Below are 17734 nucleotides of genomic sequence, written 5' to 3'. Positions count from 1 at the left end.
GGAAGTCCTTTAAGAATTTTTCGAATCATTTCATAGGTAGAGTAGTTTTTCCCTAATGCATTAAGAGAGTTTATAATATGGGTAAACCTAGTGTACATACTAGTGATGGTTTCTTCAGGGTTCATTCTAAATGCTTCATACTCGCTAGTAAGCATATCAATCCTACTATCCCTTACGTCAACCGTTCCTTCATAAGTTACTTCAAGTTTATCCCAGATTTCTTTAGGTGATTTACATGCCATGACCCTATTGAATTCATTTACATCAAGAGCGTAATATAGTGCATTCATTGCACTAGAATTTATTTGCAGCATCTTTAGGTCATTATCAGTCATCTCTTTTTCTTCTTTAGGTATGTCTTTGTTGTCTACGTTTTTAGTAGAGATGAGGTCACCATGTGTGACTACTTTCCAAGCTTTCCAATCCATAGTTTGCAAGTAGATTCTCATTTGCTGTTTCAGAAGGTGTAATTAACACCGCAGAAGATAGGTGCTCTAGAAGAGGATTGGCCTTCGGCAAAGGGAGATACACGTAGGTGTGCCATGGGGATCTTTATGTAGCTTCTAGATTAAGATTTACTACAACTTAGGGCTTTGATACCAATTGAGAAGTAAGGTGTAATCCCAAGAGAAGGGGGGGGGGGGTGAATTGGGTTTATTAAAATTTCTTTAAAACTTTTGTTCTACAAATTCCTTGATTTAAGAATTAACCCAACGAATTAATATTCAGTAATCACACAATCACAATGATATTGATTTGCAACCCTACAAGCACAACCAACAATCCTTTTAAGTTAAGTTAACAAAGATCAGCTTGAATAAGATCTTAGAATATTCAAAATCTGAATTTTCTTTCAATCAATGAATAGTTAGAATAAATAATTTTAGCGATTCGATTTTACAAGACCTGAAACTTTCCTTTCATTGATAGAGAAAGATTAACTTCAGCAGTGTAGTAAAATCAATATTCAAGATTACTTGTGAATTTGTCAAACTACTTAACAACCAAATAATGATAACCAATATGTTTCTTGGTTTTAAATATGAAACAAATTCAGTAATTCAGTGAGCTTTAAAATTTGATAATATGATTTTTTAATCAATCAATCAAAATAGTATGCTAATTTCAAATATGGATCAAAGTAAGAAATTTCACCAACTCTCAATATTTAGCAAGTGTTAAATAATCGTACACGCAGGTTATATGTTTACAGAAAATTAAAGAGAATAAGGAGAAGAGCTGAAGACCGTATTTTTACAAGGTTCGGCTAGCGGCCTACGTCCTTGCCCCAAGCAACCGCTATGAGGATTTTCTTTTCCAACTTCTTTACTGGCCAAGTTACAACCTCTCCGTATCAGGTGGAGATCCCTCTTTAACAATAATACCCCTTCTCGTTAGCCAACGATTCGGCAACCCTGAATCGTCAAACAACAACAAAACAAGAAACAATTTTGTGTACAAGTAGAACTCTCTCAACAAGAGCAGTTTAATACAATAGAAAATCAATATACTTCAATCAATAATCAATATAAAAGAGTGAAGCTCAGATTATTATCACCGGGGCTCTGATTTGATTTGAAAATATCAGTAGAGAACGATTAGAGACCGTGAGTTGTATCAACACAAACACAGCAAGACTTCAGAAAATATTTGAGCAAGAAAGCTTTGAACGTTGTAATTCGTATGAGCTTGATAATTGCTGATTGTTGTTGGTGTGTTTGTAATTTGTGAAATTAACTTGTATTTATAGATTTAAAAAGTGTATAAACATATTCCCCAAGTTACTTGAAGTATTTCCCAAGTTTTCTCAAAGATTGGGAGTCAAACAAAAAATTTTGGAAACTTCCCTCGTTGTTTTAAAATTTAAAAACACGAAGGTCAGTTGCCTGTGCCTTGAAATTACAGCGTATTCTGAAAGTCAGTATTAGGTCAGTCACCTGAGCCTTAATGGTTGAGGCAGTTCTGTTTGCATTTTTAAAAACACATAAAAATGTCAGTCGCCTGAGGAAACTTCCTTAGTCGCCTGTCTTGCCTTCAGCTTAAGTGTTTATTTATTTATTTATTTTTTATAAACTTTTTGATTTCAAAACTTTACTTAGGTCTTGGAAAGATATAAGTAAGACTTTAAAATATTTTCCATGATTTTGAAATAAGGTCTCTAAGTCATTTAACTTTTCCTAAGAGCTTCAAACAATTATATTGAAATTTTGAAGTACTTAAGATTTCTTATAAACTATTACTTTCTAAGCGCCAAGTCTTCATGCATTGGTTTCCATTCTTTGTGTCTATCTTGAGCTCTTCCTTCAATTTACTTGAGCTTCATCATGAGCCATGTCTCTAAGCATAATCGTCATTTAATCTTCTTTAAACACATAAGCTTGATCTTTTATGAAAGCCTTTGAGCCCTAAAACTTATCTTAACCAAACATGTTAAGTTCCTTTGATTTGTTATCATCAAAATAAGATTCTAAGCCTTATTAGGCCAACAGAAGATAATGAAACTTGGTGCACCAAAGATGTTTTGGTTCTTGGATTCTGACGATATCCAGGTGGGTAACCATGCAACTTGTAGCATCTATCAACTGTATGCCCAGTGAGACCACAATGAGTACAGATTGGCTTAGAATGTCGCTTCTGATAATTCTTTGCCATTGTTTCAGGAACATTCTTGCTGAACAAAGCAGCAGTTTCAGTCATCAAAGATGGTCCCACCACCTTTCTTTGCTTTTCTTCTTGTAAAGTAAGAGATAAAACTCTATTAATAGATGGCATCGGGTCCATGAGTAGAATTTGTCCTCGATTATGTGTGAACGAATCATTGATACCCATAAAAAATTGAACAACATATTCCAAAAATTGAACAACATATTCTTTCTCATGTTGATCAATCATTGTTTTTAAAGCTCCACAAGAACAACCCGAATTACAAGAACAACTAGGGATTGGTTTCATAGTAGAAAATTCATCCCATACAACTTTTGACTTCGTATAATAAGAACTAACAGAAGATTGATCTTGAACTAATGAAACAAGATCTTTATTGAGTTGGAATAAACTGGGACCATTACCTTGTGTAAATCTAATCTTTAGATTCCTCCAAACTTCTTCAGCAATCGAAGTGTTGATAACATTGGCAGCAATTTCTCGTGTAAGAGAATTCAAGATCCATGAAAGGACCATGTTGTTGCAACGAAACCATAGAATGTACAATGGATCAGACTGATTTTTGGGTTGAGAAAATGTTCCATTTGCGAAACACGTCTTGTTCTTGGCATTGAGAACTTTCAACATTGATTTGCTCCACGTATAGTAGTTCTCACTATTCAAAGGTTGAGAAACCAAAATCGAACCAAGGCTTTCTCCATGATGAAGAAAATATGGATTGGAAAAATCTTCAATCAAAAAATGAGAACCTTGCTCCGATACCATGTCAAGATAAAGAATGCTCTGATACCATGTCAAGGTAAAGAAAACAATGTATTGCAAGAAACAATGAAGAGAAAACAAAATCTTGGAGAGAAAAAATGAATAACCAATTTGTATAATATTTCTTACTTCTTTGTACATGAATTAGATCTCTTATTTATACAAATAAATTGATAATTGAGGAACCAACTAACAACTAACTAACAAAAAACTAACACTGACAAAACAGATAACTGACTAACAGATTGGAAACCGTCGAAGGTTTCAAACCAAACCATCGACGGTTTCAGATAGAAACAAAATTGTAACAATGGTTTCAGACAGAGAATAAAACCGTCGATATAATCAATGTACCGTCGACGGTTTCATCCTGAAGTAAGCCCAGCTTCCCAACTTCCTTGATGCTGTCTTCCTCATTAATATAGTCACAAATTTAATAGAGTTTGTGTTGTTGCTGGGTCCAAGGACTTAAATTTCGGTCGAAATGTCGAAATTTCAACCGAAATTTCGGATTTCGAGGGGTCCCGAAAGGAAATTGAGAGACAGATTTGATTTTGTAAAAATTCGACCGAAATTTCGAGCTTTCGGCAAATTTCGTTCGAAATTTCGAAAATTTCGAAAATTTCGGCTGTTCTTCTGAAATTTCCTGGAATTCATGTGGAAGAAAAAAAAAATAAATTGGAGGGAGGAATTTCAGCACTATTCTGAGTATTCTCAGATTTTTTTTTGCCTTTTCCCACGTGATTGTACACGTTGTGAAACCCGTGAGCTTATACAGTGAAAAAAAAAATCTCGCAGAGATACTCTGCACTCTGCAGATCCATTATTCAAACAAATAATTCCATCGACCACTACGCAAATTATTTCTATAAATTAACATGCATTCGGATACATACCTCAAGCTCAAACTCTCAAAAGCCTTCTTCTTCTTCTTCCATCTTCAAACTTCAAAAAAAAAACCCCAGATTCCAAATTTCTGCTGCCTCCTGCATCCACTTTTGAAGTTCGAACTCCGAAAAGCCCTAACCTTCGAATCCCCTCCTGCCAGCCCTTCGAGCCTCTGCCTCTAGCCTTCGGCTTCACCTTCCACCTCCATCGTTGTCGGCGTCACACACAGTCGCAGCCAGCCGCAAGAACTCCAGCCTGCACTCTTCCTTTCTGCCGAGGCCCTCGCTGAGCTGCGAGCAAGAAACCGAGAAAAGAGAAACGAGGGACGAGAATTGGAGCCTCTATCGCCCCTCCCTCCACGAGCAGCAGCAGCCAGCAGCTCCACAAAATAAAAAGGCTGCCTTAAAGGCTGGTTTATATTTTAAATTAGATGTCTTAACTCTTAAGTTTTTACATTTACTCAAAGTCCCCCTTTCCCCCAATATATTTACAGCAATGCCCTCCTCTCTCATTTACTATTTACCCCTTAGTTAATGTTACTAACTTACTAGTTACTAACTTACTACTTACTACTTTACTAGTATACTAAATAATAAGTTAGTATAAATGTATAATAAATAATTAGTTAATAACTAGTAAATTTAATAATTAAATAAAATTAGAATAATTTACTATTATTGTCTTATTATAGTATAAATTAAAAAATTATTTCATTTATTTAAATATATTCATTTTAAAAATTTATTACTTAATAATAATTTTCTAAAAATTATCATTAATTTTGTAATTTTAATTTAATAATTTAATATTTCTCTTAGTAATTATATTATCTTTATTTAGCATCGAAATATTTTTATTTTAAAATTATAGAGTAACATCCAAATAATTTTTTTTTTTTTACAAATTTAGAGTAATTTAACATCTAATCAATATAGCCTAGTAATTAAATAAATTAAAGTACTTATTAGCTTAATATAGTTTAAATTATTTCATTTATTTGACTAATTTAATTTTCATAATTTATTGGTAATTTTGTACATTATCATTAAATTTTGTAAATTTAATTTAATATTTTAATGTTTGTCTTATTTATTGAGATTATATTGATAATAAAACATCTCAAATAATTTTCTTTTAAAATTGTTGACTAATTTAACACCTAATTTTTGATTCATTGTTACCTTGTAGGAAAGTAAAATTATCTACAAAAATGTCTGAAGGAAGAAAACAAGATCCAGCATGGGAACATGGATACCCGATGCCCAATGTCAAGAATGGATTTATTTGCAAATACTGCGGAAAACAAATGAAAAGTGGTGGTGCAACAAGATTAAAAATGCACCTAGCAAATTACGACCCGCAGCATAATATAAAATTCTGCGACAAAGTACCTCCAGAAGTTAAGCAGGAAATGAGAATTGTTTTAGAAAGAAAAACAACAGCTAAGGCCAAAAAAATAGAAAGAATGGATCAAATAAAAAATGAATTGCGTGGGAACTTGATGCAATCACAACAAATTGATGAAGTTGATGATGTTGACGATATTGCATACCCGCCTGACATTTCTTCCTATGAAAGGTCTGCATATCGTCAAGCATTCTATGCTTCAAAACAGACGGAATGGGAAAGAGACCAATCTCGTAGGTTTGCAGGTAGGCAACAAGGAGGCAGTTCAGGGGCTGATAGTAGTGCAGGGCAACCTCAGATGAGGCGATCTCAAAGTGTGAGAGAGCCAGAAATAGAGCCATATATTTCAAAGCCTTCTCAACATTACAAGTCAGATGCAGCAAAACAAAGAAACTTGAAAAATTTATTCAAAAGAGGTAAAATAAAAGAAGAAATGAATAGGTTGATTTCGAAGTTTTTTATATATGATAATGTTCCACCTGAGAAGGCAAAATCACCTCATTTTAAAAACATGGTATGGGGTTGCCAATCAGCTGGAACGGGAGTCGATCCACCAACACCCTATGAAATCAGAACAAAATACCTTGATTTAGAGGTAAAAGAAATGGAAGACCACGTACAAGAAGTGAAGAAAAAGTGGGCCACGTATGGCTGCACTATAATGTGTGATGGATGGACAGGCCCTACAAAATTATCCATCATAAATTTCATGGTTTACTCGAAAGGAAGCACAATTTTTCTAAAGTCGGTAGATGCTTCTGACAAAATAAAAGACCATGAATACATATATTCCTTATTAAAACATGTTGTGCAAGAGGTAGGAAAGCAACATGTTGTCCAAGTGGTGACCGATAATGGTAGTGCCTACAAGAAAGCGGGTCTAAAATTAATGAAAAAATTCAACTTGTATTGGACTCCTTGCGCCGCTCATTGTATTGATCTCATTTTTGAAGAGATCGGAAAAAGAGAGGCAATAAGCATAGTGATCTTGCAGGGGAGACATATCACTAATTTTATATATAATCATGGATGGTTGCTTGCTAAAATGAGGGAGCACTGTCAAGGGGATATTGTGCGTCCAGGGGCCACACGATTTGCTACAAACTACATTGCACTTGATAGCCTACAAAAAAAAAGAGTAGGTTTAAAATCTCTATTCACATCTGATGAATGGGCTGAGCATGCTCTTAGTCGAACAAAAATGGGTAGAGAAATTGAAAGTACAGTTCTTAACCATCAATTTTGGGATAGAGTGGCAAAAATTTGTAACATTTATGAGCCTATATATCGAGTATAGCGTATAGTTGACAGTGAAGTGTGACCAACATTAGGAGTTGTGTTTGAAGCAATAAGGGTGATGAAAGAGGCCATTGAAATAGGTGCAAGAAGTGCAAGATGGGTTCTCAAAGTCATCAATGACCGGTGGGAAAGAACCTTGAACATCCTCTTCATGCAGCAGGTATAAAATATTTATAAATTTCAAGAAATTTATATATCAAAATACTTATTACATATTTATATTTTACTTTATTTAATTGGCAGCTTATTTCTTAAATGCAAAATGTCAATACAAAGAAGGTGTTGGGGAAGATCCTTATTTTCTTGATGCAGTTCACAAAGTTTTTAACACCCTTGAGCCACATTCCTCGGGCCTGGATCAAATTGGAAATGAGGTATATTTTTAAATAAAATAAGTCTTAATCCATGTTTAATTATTCAATAACAATATTTTTTTTTAGATTATTATATTTAGAGATGCTAAAAGAAGCTTTGGAGAAGCAGCTGCTAAAGCAGCTAGGGCAACCATGGCACCTGGTAAGTATTTTTATATAAATGTACAATACAAAGTTACAAACTTCAAGTATAATCTACTAAGTAGTAAATACTAACTGTGTTCTTAAAACATCTTGCACAGCTGATTGGTGGATGATGTATGGATCAAGTGCTCCAATCCTAAGAAAGCTAGCATTGCGCATTTTGTCACAAACCGCATCTTCATCAGCTTGTGAACGAAATTGGAGCACATTTGCACTCATTCACACAAAGCAAAGAAATAGACTAGCCTACAGCAGACTTCAGCAGCTTGTTTTTTGTTATTACAACATGAAGCTTCGAATAAGAGATATGGAGGCCGAAATGGACAAAGTGGCTGAACAAGATCCCCTGGACCTTCTTGACATATCAGTTGAATTGGGTGATGAGGATGAGTATCCACTTTTTCAATGGATTAGGCCATCTCATCTTGATGAACGAGACGGAAGTCCCCATCCACAAATGGCCAAGCATGCACAAGATGACTTTGGCATCGATGTTAATCAGGTAATGGTAGAAGAAGTAATATCTAGTAGTGATGATTCTCAAATGAATCTTGGATCTAGATATGGAACTTCATCTATGCCCTCTGGTGGTGATGATGATAATGACGACGATGATGCTGGTGGTGACGGATCTAACCTCCGCGATAGCAGTGGGCAAGGTGGTGATGGTGGGGACTATGGAGGAAATGAAGGATGGCAAGATTATAGACCAGAAGTGGAATATACACGTCCTTCCCAACTAGAAGATGAGGGTCCACAAAGAGAAACACGTCCAGTTGATAGGCAGTACAGTCGTAGAAAAGGAAAAGGGAAGATGCATCAAATAGAAGAGGATACCTTTTCCCTTAGTATGGAATCTATGAGTATAGGAACAAAGCACGACTCTAATAGTTATGGTAGTTATGAATCTACACAGAACAGCTCCTCACAATCTACATATGGCCAACCGTTTTCACATGCAAATGAGCAGGCACAACAATATGGAAATTGGCAACCACATGTCTATGGGTATGGACAAACACGTCAAGAATATGGGTATGAGTATGACCAGTATGTAAATGCAAAACAATCCTATGGACATACACAACAAGTAGAACATGCAAGAAGAAATCCTAGCACACGAAGATCTTCTGACCGAGTAGAAACTGCCATGAACCAGATGACTACGGAGGAGTATGAACAACACATGTACACCTATACTCAATATTTTGGAAATTATATGACATGGAGTGATTATTGTAAACAATATATGTCATCTCGAAATCCTAATGATAGGGATAGGAGAGATGACTTTGAGCTACCAAGAAAGTCCATGTGGTATTAGATCATTAAATGTATAATTTTTATTGAAAATGTAGTTGTTTAAATGATAATTTGTTGCCTTAAATCTTAAAGGAATAGCTTCAAAACTTTATAATCATTTGAATGTTCTTCAGTTCATAGTTTGTTTCGCGATATGCAGTTTAATATCCTACACACTAGAAACTTGTCATATATGCATTTTTTTAATATATTTTGATACCATATTAAGCATAATCATCTATTCTAATATTTCCTAAAGTTTTATTTTAAATTTCCATTATTTACTATAAATTTCCGTAATTTCTTTAAATCGAAATCGAAATCGAAATCGAAATCGAAATTGAAATCGAAATTTCCGTAAATTGAGACCATCGAAATCGAAATTTAAGTCCTTGGCTGGGTCCACCCAAGTTAGGGGAATAGGAATGGTAAATCCTACTCCCTTTAATATCTCTTTTATTTTATACATTATTAAATCTCTCTTCAATTTGATGTTTGTTAGTAAGGTTACCCCGCAGGTGTAGCCCAACAGCACGTGGACGAATAAACACACGGTAAATAGCACCCATGTTTGGGAACACAATAATTTTTTTAAACACCACATAGTAAATGCGGACAACAAGATTAGAACCCAAGACCTCCTGGTAACCAACTTTGATACCGTGTTAGATTACCACTTTACCTAAAAGTTTAAGCTGTTAAGTTGTGGGCCAACAATGTATATCAAGTTTTAACACTTACAAAGTCACTAAATTGTTCTTTAACCTTCATTCTTGATTAGAGTTTTATTGAAAATTTAAAGATAAGGAAGACAATTAAAACATGACATGAGGCTGCTGGACTCTACTAATTTGAGTCACTCTCTTCTTCTATTGTTTGTCGTTGCTACACCACTTCAAACCCATTGTCGCCTTGGCCATCCTTCATTGAACATGTTAAAACAACTAGTTCCTACTTTGAGTTCTTTGTCTAATCTTGTGTGTGAGTCTTATCAATTGCAAAAGCACCATCATGTTCCCTTTGCTTCTTGAGTCAATAAATGGGCAATCAACCCTTTCATGCAAGTCCATTCAAATATTTGGAATCCTAGTTGTGTTACATCAAAGTTGTGGTTTCAACACTTTGTTACTTTTGTTGATGATTACCCTAGGATGACTTGGTTGTATTTAATGAAAGATCATTGTGAGTTGTTTAATATTTTTTATGCTTTCTATTCTTGAATAAGGACTTAGTTCCATGGACACGTCATACTGATAATGTTGAGAGTACTTCATGTTGGTATTATTGTATTAATGTTAGATGTTTCAAATTAAAAAAAATATTTGTTTAATTGTCGTCGATTTTATTTTAATTAAGTATACGTTAAATTTAACATATTAGTTTTAACATTTTTAGAATATCTCATTTTAAAATTCAGTTTTTCTTCTTCAAAATAACTTTATCTTCTACTCTTTCTTGAGATTTATATTTTGTTGGGTAACTAAATGACATTATATCTCCTATAGCTATGATGTTTTTGAATGCACGCAAAACCGAGCCAACTGAGTAATCTTGGAGGTCGTGCACGTAGTACCTATATGCACTGAGAAATGTTCTCTGTAGGCGCGAAGGTGACTTTAAGGATAGTGGTCCTTCCATGCCTTAACTTTTGTCAAGTATTTATGTTTTATTTAATCTGAATTTTATTGGTAGACATTTTTTCCTTCTATTATATTTCCAAGACTTCATACCTAATTTACTACCTATCTGACTAACTTTAGTATCCATCAGTCATCTTGTGCCCACACTCCACAACAAAATGGTTGTAGAGTGAAAAAGACATACATATTCTCGAAGTTGCTGGTACCCTACTGTAGCAAGTGAATGTCCTTAAATTTTTTGGAGTGATGCTATGCTCATTGCTTGCTCTTTCATCAATAAATTCCATCCCTTGTCCTTGGTGGTAAAATCTCATGTTTAGTTATCTTCCTAAAGGCTACTTAGTTCTCACTTGCTCCTTGTATATTTAGTTGTGTATCTTTTGCGCATCAGTTAATGCCCAAAATGGATAGGTTGGATTGTCGTGCTATTAAATGTACTTTTCTGGGTTACTCTTGTACTCAAAAGGGATATCAATATTATAGCCCTGCTTTATGTCGATTCATTGTCTTGCTCATGTCAACTTTCTAGTTTGAGTCTTGTCGCTTGGATTATCTTAATTTGCAAATGTACACATGACAGTGGCTTAAGATAGGAGAGGCTCCTCTAGCTTCTGCTTCTATGCCTCTAGGTCCCTTGTCTGATGTTCTTATTTCTTAAGATGTTGATCTTCTTCTTGTTCAGAAAGGAAATTCACTTGTACCCAACATCAAGTCTCTAATTTAGTTTGCTAGGATTTCTTTTCACCTTTTTTATTTGTACTCTATCTTTTGTTGCTCTTTCAAAATATGTTTTTGAAGCTCTATTCCATTCTAGGTGGAGGATTGTAATGGTTGAAAAATGGGTGTGTTATAGGATAATGATAGAAATGTACCTTTTCTTCGTGATAAGTTTGTGGTTGGTTGTCGCTGGTGTATACCGTGAAAGTTAATCTAGATGGTTTCATGGCTCATTTGAAGACTTGTCTTGTTGCTAAGGGATACACTCAGTGTACAATTTGGATTGTTTTGACAAGTTCTTTCCAATCCCCAAACTTGCCTCATTCAGCTCCTTAGCCACCACTTGCCATTGGCCTCTACATCATTTATATGCAAAGAATGCCTTCCACCTTAGGAGGAGGTCTATATAGAGCAACCACCTAGATTTGTTCCTTGGGGGAGTCATAATTAGTTTGTACTTTGTCGGCTCAAGAAATTCATTAATGGTCCAAAGTTCTCTAGTCTAAAAGCATGGTTGGTTGATTGGGTGTTGGTACCTAAGTTTGGTCCGTAGATCACCCTATATTTTATTGTTTTGGCAAGGTTTTGCACATTGTGTATGTGGATAATATTGTGATTAATGGTGATGATCCTCCAACTTTTGAAGCATTTGCTACAAACTAGATTGCATAGGGTCATTGAAATACTTCTTGGGTATAGAAGTATCCAGATCTCGTATGGGGCTGTTTTACTACGGGAAAAGTATGTTCTACACCTTTTTAGTCGGGATCCAAACATACACCCATGGATCCTAACAACAAGTTAGTGCCAAATGTGGAGGTTTTGTTAGTTAACCTTGAATATATCAAAGACTTGTTGAAAGCTGAACTATCTTATAGCCACTCGACCTGATATATCTTTCACAACAAGTGCTGTGACTTCTGAGCCATTTCCTTGATTCTTTGGGAACGAGGCACTAGGATGCAATCATTCTTATCTTGAGATACCTCAAGTGCCCTAGGTCTCCCTTATATCAAGATTGAGGTCACACTTATGTTCCAAGGATATACAGATGTATTGAAGATCCTCAACTTGTTATTGTGTTTTTGTTGGTGGTAAGTGGTAACTTGTTATTGTGGAAAAGAAATAAACCATGGTGATCCAGTCACTGCTGAGTTAGTGTTGGGCCATGGCCCACTCTACATGTGAGCTTAGTTGGCTACAGAACATGTTAAGAGGAACTTGGTTTGTCATGCTTTTGCTCGAGGACATCATCATAATGCATTGATTACATGGTGCAATCTTGGGCATCCATCATCATGTCTAAGATGATTTGGCAAGGTGTGGGACAGATGCTTTATCCCTTGCGTCACTTGGAGAGAAGCTTGATCTGTGTTAGACACCCAAAGTTTCAGTTTATGTTATTATGCTCTATGGCATCATGATTCAGATTGCATGTATTCATATATAAATTTTAGATAAAACGATGTTTATAGATTGTTACAGATTGCCATCTGGCTGTGGAATATGCTTGATGGATTTGATTTGGAAGTTCTCTGAACCACATGGACGCTGTGAAGGAACTTATTGAGGCTGCATTCACTTGTGATGGTTTAATTGGTTCCCCACAATATTTACTTGGAGGATAAGATGCTTCTGTTTCTGTTTCTGTTTCTTGTTATTGTGGCTTCAACTTGCAGCAGGCTTTTAGATAAAATTCATAAACTATACCCATGAGAATTATACAAGACTGGATATTTTGTCTGCGTGCACCAGCCTGCAAACTTGTAAATGTACCTATTTTAAGCTTGCGGATATCTAGCTAAAATAATTGAGAAGTATCAAAAGAAAAAGATATTACGGGGACTGTGTGCCTATCCCTTTTTTGGGTGTTAATTGAAACTGAGTCTGGTTCTACTAGTTAGATTCTGAGTGTAGTGGGATCTGGGCTAGTCCTTAAAGTTTATTTGGCATCCAATATGAAATATAGAGGTAACATGCAACATCATGACTCAATGGAAAGAGTTATGGAGACAACTAAATGAATTTGTAGCAGTTGGTAATTTTGTTTTTTCGGAAGGCATCCTTTGCTTCTGCAGCTATGTTCACTATTTTACAGGGGAAAAAAAATGAAAAAAAAAAATAATGGTTTTGGCAAGCTAACCATTTCTATGGCTCATTCCTTAACAGCAGCATGGATTTGGGATGCTTCATGCTAGTTTTTTCATTTTATTTTATTTATTTTTTGTCCCAAAGGGTGGGGACTAGGGTTGTTAATCTTCTCTTGAGATGCTTTGGTGATTTAAAAGGAATGATGTGATCATTTTCCTTCTTTGGATTTCTTAGGCAATCTGTTGGATACTTGACTTCAAACTTTCCTCTGCGACTCTGCAAGGCCTTGGAGTTTGGAGTGAAGTGCACTGTAGTAAGTCGATGCTAGAACAGATCATCGGAGAGTGTTTGACTTTGGCATGAATTGTTCCAGATACATGAATACAAACCAATGTGCTAAATGGAAAGATGAATCTATAAATGAATTTGTTAATGAAGGCTTGGTGTGAAATGTAAAATCCTCAATCTGTTATATTTTTACATAGAACAATATAAAGGTGCATGTGAAAATCTTTCATGGTGTGATTAGCGATTTTTGTCAATGGTTTTGGCTGGGTTTGAAAATCAAAACATGTATGAAGAAACCTCACATAATGGAGTTCATGTCACACCCCATCAGGAAGCACCTACTGTTCTCGATGTTAACCATTGGGCATTCAACTGAGAAGTTGGTTCAACAAAGGTGGGTAATTTGCATGGAATTGTGAGATCACCCATAGGATTGCTGAACCCAAAGTTGTCATCTTCGGCTTGTCTGCACAAGTCTTGAAATGGAAGGTTGTTTAAGGAGGGTCTTAGAACAAAAAGTGCTTCTGGCTTGCCCCAGCATGAAACTGGAAATCTTCTTTCATTTGAAGTTTAATTGAAAATATACTGGGAGGAAGGGGATGTAAATTTAAGAATCTGATTGACTTGAGAAATATTCAAAGATCAGCGGAAACTTATATCCTGTTGAAGAGGAATGAGTAATGATTATGATACGACTTACTGCAATTGAAGAATTGAAAGTTAAGGTCAGCTCCTTGATCATGTATTTATGGTCAGGATTATAATTAATGGAGTTTTTGGATAGGATTCAAGAGATTGATGAGTAAAACTAGGTCAGGGTCACATGGCTTGCTTATGTGGTTCCCTTGCTGCTTCCCTGCTAAGTTCTTATCCATTCACCAATAGCATGGTGCAACAGAACTACATGTACCTTTGAATTAATTTCCAAATAAAATCTTGATGTGGTGTTACCAGATTGGCTTCAAAATAAATGTATATTGTGCACTAGAAGACAGACTGCAAGATATTCATGTGAATGTTGGGCATAATGACTAGTATAATCCAAAATGTTGATGAGTTAGGGCCTATTGCTTGGTTGAGAAGGAGATGAACAGTCAACAACTTAATGTAGCGATACAAATTATGATGCCTTATTTGCACAGGTTGATAGTCTGATACTATGGTGACAGTATTGGGGTGTGACACTTTTTTGCAGGGTGGCCTTATACACTGAATGACCACCAATAGAAACATCTTTTTGGGTTGATACTTTCCCAGGGTTGATATTCCAACCAACCAACACCCCCACTGATGACAACTGTGCTTCTTGTTTACCCAACATAAACTGCAAAATGCCCTTTTTGGAATACTTGCCATGGATGCTACTGGAGACAATTGATTTCTAGCAGGAGGATCCTGTAAATTAAGGGGCTGTTTGTTATCACAGTCAAAAATTAAAGAAACGAAAACCAAAAACTGGAAATAGAAACTAACAATTAGAAACCAACGTCCTGTTTGGTTAACATTCATAAAACTAGTACAAATTAAAAACTTAATTAAAAAAATATTTGTTTTCATCTTTAAATAAAAATATTATAACAATTTGATTAAAATGATAAAATTAAAAAAGTACAAATTAAAAAATTACTATAATAAAAATAAAATTTATTATAATTATTTTACTTAATTGCTCTACTTTCAAAATTTAATTTACAATAAAAATTTTATTGGACATGATAATTGAAAAATTGTAAAAGTATTTTGTAATTGGCCTTATTATTATTTTTTAAAATTTATGTATATTTTTATTTTAATTATTTTGTAATTGGCCTTTAATTTTTTAAAGTATTTTGGAATTGGCCTTTTTATAATCTATTTTTTTATTGTGAAGAAACAGAAATAGAAAACAGAAAATAGCAACAATACCAAACAGGCCTAAGAAACTGATTTTGACATGAGAAACCACCAAAGGCAATCCAAAACACATGACTGTCCTTTTAAAGAACCTTTCTAATTTCAATGTAGTTGAACACTTGGATGTTGATAGGCTAGTTCAATGTATATCTGTTTATAGACAATATTGCCAGTTTTTATGGATGGAGTATGTGGTCAGGAGCTGTGCTATAAGGTAGAGTTGGTGGTCTACTACCTTGAGTGGTCTGCTCATATAAGTCTGCATCTCTTCCCCTGTCACCACCAGTTCAATCTGTGGTGCAATGACCCTCCGTTTCATCCTTGTCTTGGTAGAAGATTGACTATGGTTATTATTAGTTCTCATTTGAACAGCAGACACTAAAAGCCCAAAGTGACACGCATCCATGTGACGTTTGTTTTGTTAAACAATTTCAATTAGAGATGATACATGCTTGGCCTACTGCTTGGATTTAAAGAATTTGAAAGATTGAGGCACTAGAAGTCTACTCACGACCAATTTGACAAAGCTTACCATGATATTGTCCTAACTCATACATGCTATTGCATTAAAAAGACAGCATGGTGGTATCAAGCCCAACTGAATGAGCCTTAATAGTTAATACACCTGTGAACCTCGTCTTTGGGATACAATAAACCTTAGAATCACAAGTACCTTTTCTGCAGAAGTCTTTAACAAACCACACTCTTATCCACATTTGCTGTAGTGTTAAGTTTACAGCAATTAAGAAGGAAATGGTAGATGTTATGGCTGCTTATCTGATTACTTGGTGGTCTTCTTTTAGAAAGATTGAAGTTTTCTTCAATGAATTATTCATAAATTATATTGCATTCTCAGTGATGATCCAGGTAGGGGTCATATTATGCTTCTCTTGCATTCACTCATTGTATTTCATCTCCCTTTCTTGTGCGAACTTGGAAATATAGAAGCTTTCTGTGTTCCAGATTGGAAGTTGTAAGATACATATAGTGTTTTGATTACCTGAGATATTTGTTTGAATCTCCAGAAGTTACGCATTTGATGGCTCTCCCAATGTTCAGCGCTTGGCAGTTTGGGTATCTGCGGTTTATTTTGTGGGTCTAAGCCTCTAAGGTGAGGATGTTTTGGATGCCAGGTATTATGGATGTAGAAAAATTTTAGTGTCTTGTTGATACCCAAGTGTGACTGAATAATAATGGACATTTCATCTGTATAAAGAGAATATGCGGATCAGCCACACAGGGTTAGCCATTTGCTTGCTGTATTCTACCAGCGACAGGCTTCATTTGTGATGAATATGGCAGGCAAAGTTGCATTATGCAAGCATTAAGCTTTTGGTTTCTAATATCCTGTAAAGCTTCACATTTCAATACAAAAAACTGAGTATTATGGTGCAATTTGGTAGAGTTTCTTGAGAATCAAGCTCTAGAACTTGTGAAATTGCAATACATGGTAGCTAGTTTTGACATTAAAAAAGGTGAATTGGATCAGCATCAATGTAAGTGCACAAGTACACTACCTTATAAGCAGTCTGCTTTACATAAGTAGGCTGAAGGAAAATTTCAGTATAGGCGTCTTCACTTTTCTGTAATTCATGTTTGTTGGAGTTGAACACACTGCTTCTCACTTCCTCTCCCAAGAAGATACTTTTATTACCTGTTCTTTACCAGACCACAGTATATGAAGATACTGTAAAATGGTTATGAAATTGATGTTCAATGTTTGAAAAGCTAAATACAGAACTGATGTTTCAATTTCTTGAGGTTAAATGCAAAATTGATATTTCAGTGTTTCAGAAGTTAGCAGGGTGCTGCTAGTTTTTATTATGTTGGTTGATGCAGGAACCATATCACATGGCTCTGCTTATGCAACTCTACACACCTCTCTCTCTCTCTCTCTCTCTGGTGTAGTTATTGTCTAGCATTTGGGGAATGCAGCTGCATCTTTGTGAAGTCACTGTTGAAGGGGAAAAAGAATCAGATGCTCGACTAGTGGTTGGGCTTCAAGGCTGAAGGCTAGCTATTTATGGTACAAAATAAGTAGCCAACATGTCCATGTGATTGTGTTTGCTGTTTGCTGCAAGAACCAAAGCATGCAGATCCAAATTCCTGAGATCTCTAGTTATTTTTCTTATTTACAAAATATCTCATTCTTACTGTCATGCCACAGTTCAATCGAGTCTTGGCTGCATAGCCATATTTTATAGTGAAATTATCACTAGTAACTCCATGTACTTGCAAATTAAGTTGTGTAAGTTTCAATTTTAT

General features: G+C 35.2%; 1 protein-coding gene across 1 annotated transcript; it reads left to right on the top strand.

Annotated features, from left to right (window-relative positions):
• The first annotated feature begins 5779 nt into the window (after positions 1-5779).
• On the top strand, positions 5780-13952 carry LOC131162868 (uncharacterized). The gene is made up of 6 exons (XM_058119472.1): positions 5780-5966; positions 7264-7394; positions 7461-7536; positions 7637-8354; positions 13523-13601; positions 13818-13952. The coding sequence occupies exons 1-6, from the start codon at positions 5780-5782 to the stop codon at positions 13950-13952; spliced, it is 1326 nt and encodes a 441-aa protein (XP_057975455.1).
• The last annotated feature ends 3782 nt before the right edge of the window (positions 13953-17734 follow it).

The sequence above is a fragment of the Malania oleifera genome, chromosome 8, assembly GCF_029873635.1.
Source record: "Malania oleifera isolate guangnan ecotype guangnan chromosome 8, ASM2987363v1, whole genome shotgun sequence".
NCBI lineage: Eukaryota > Viridiplantae > Streptophyta > Magnoliopsida > Santalales > Ximeniaceae > Malania > Malania oleifera.
This window is presented reverse-complemented; position numbering and strand designations above follow the sequence as displayed.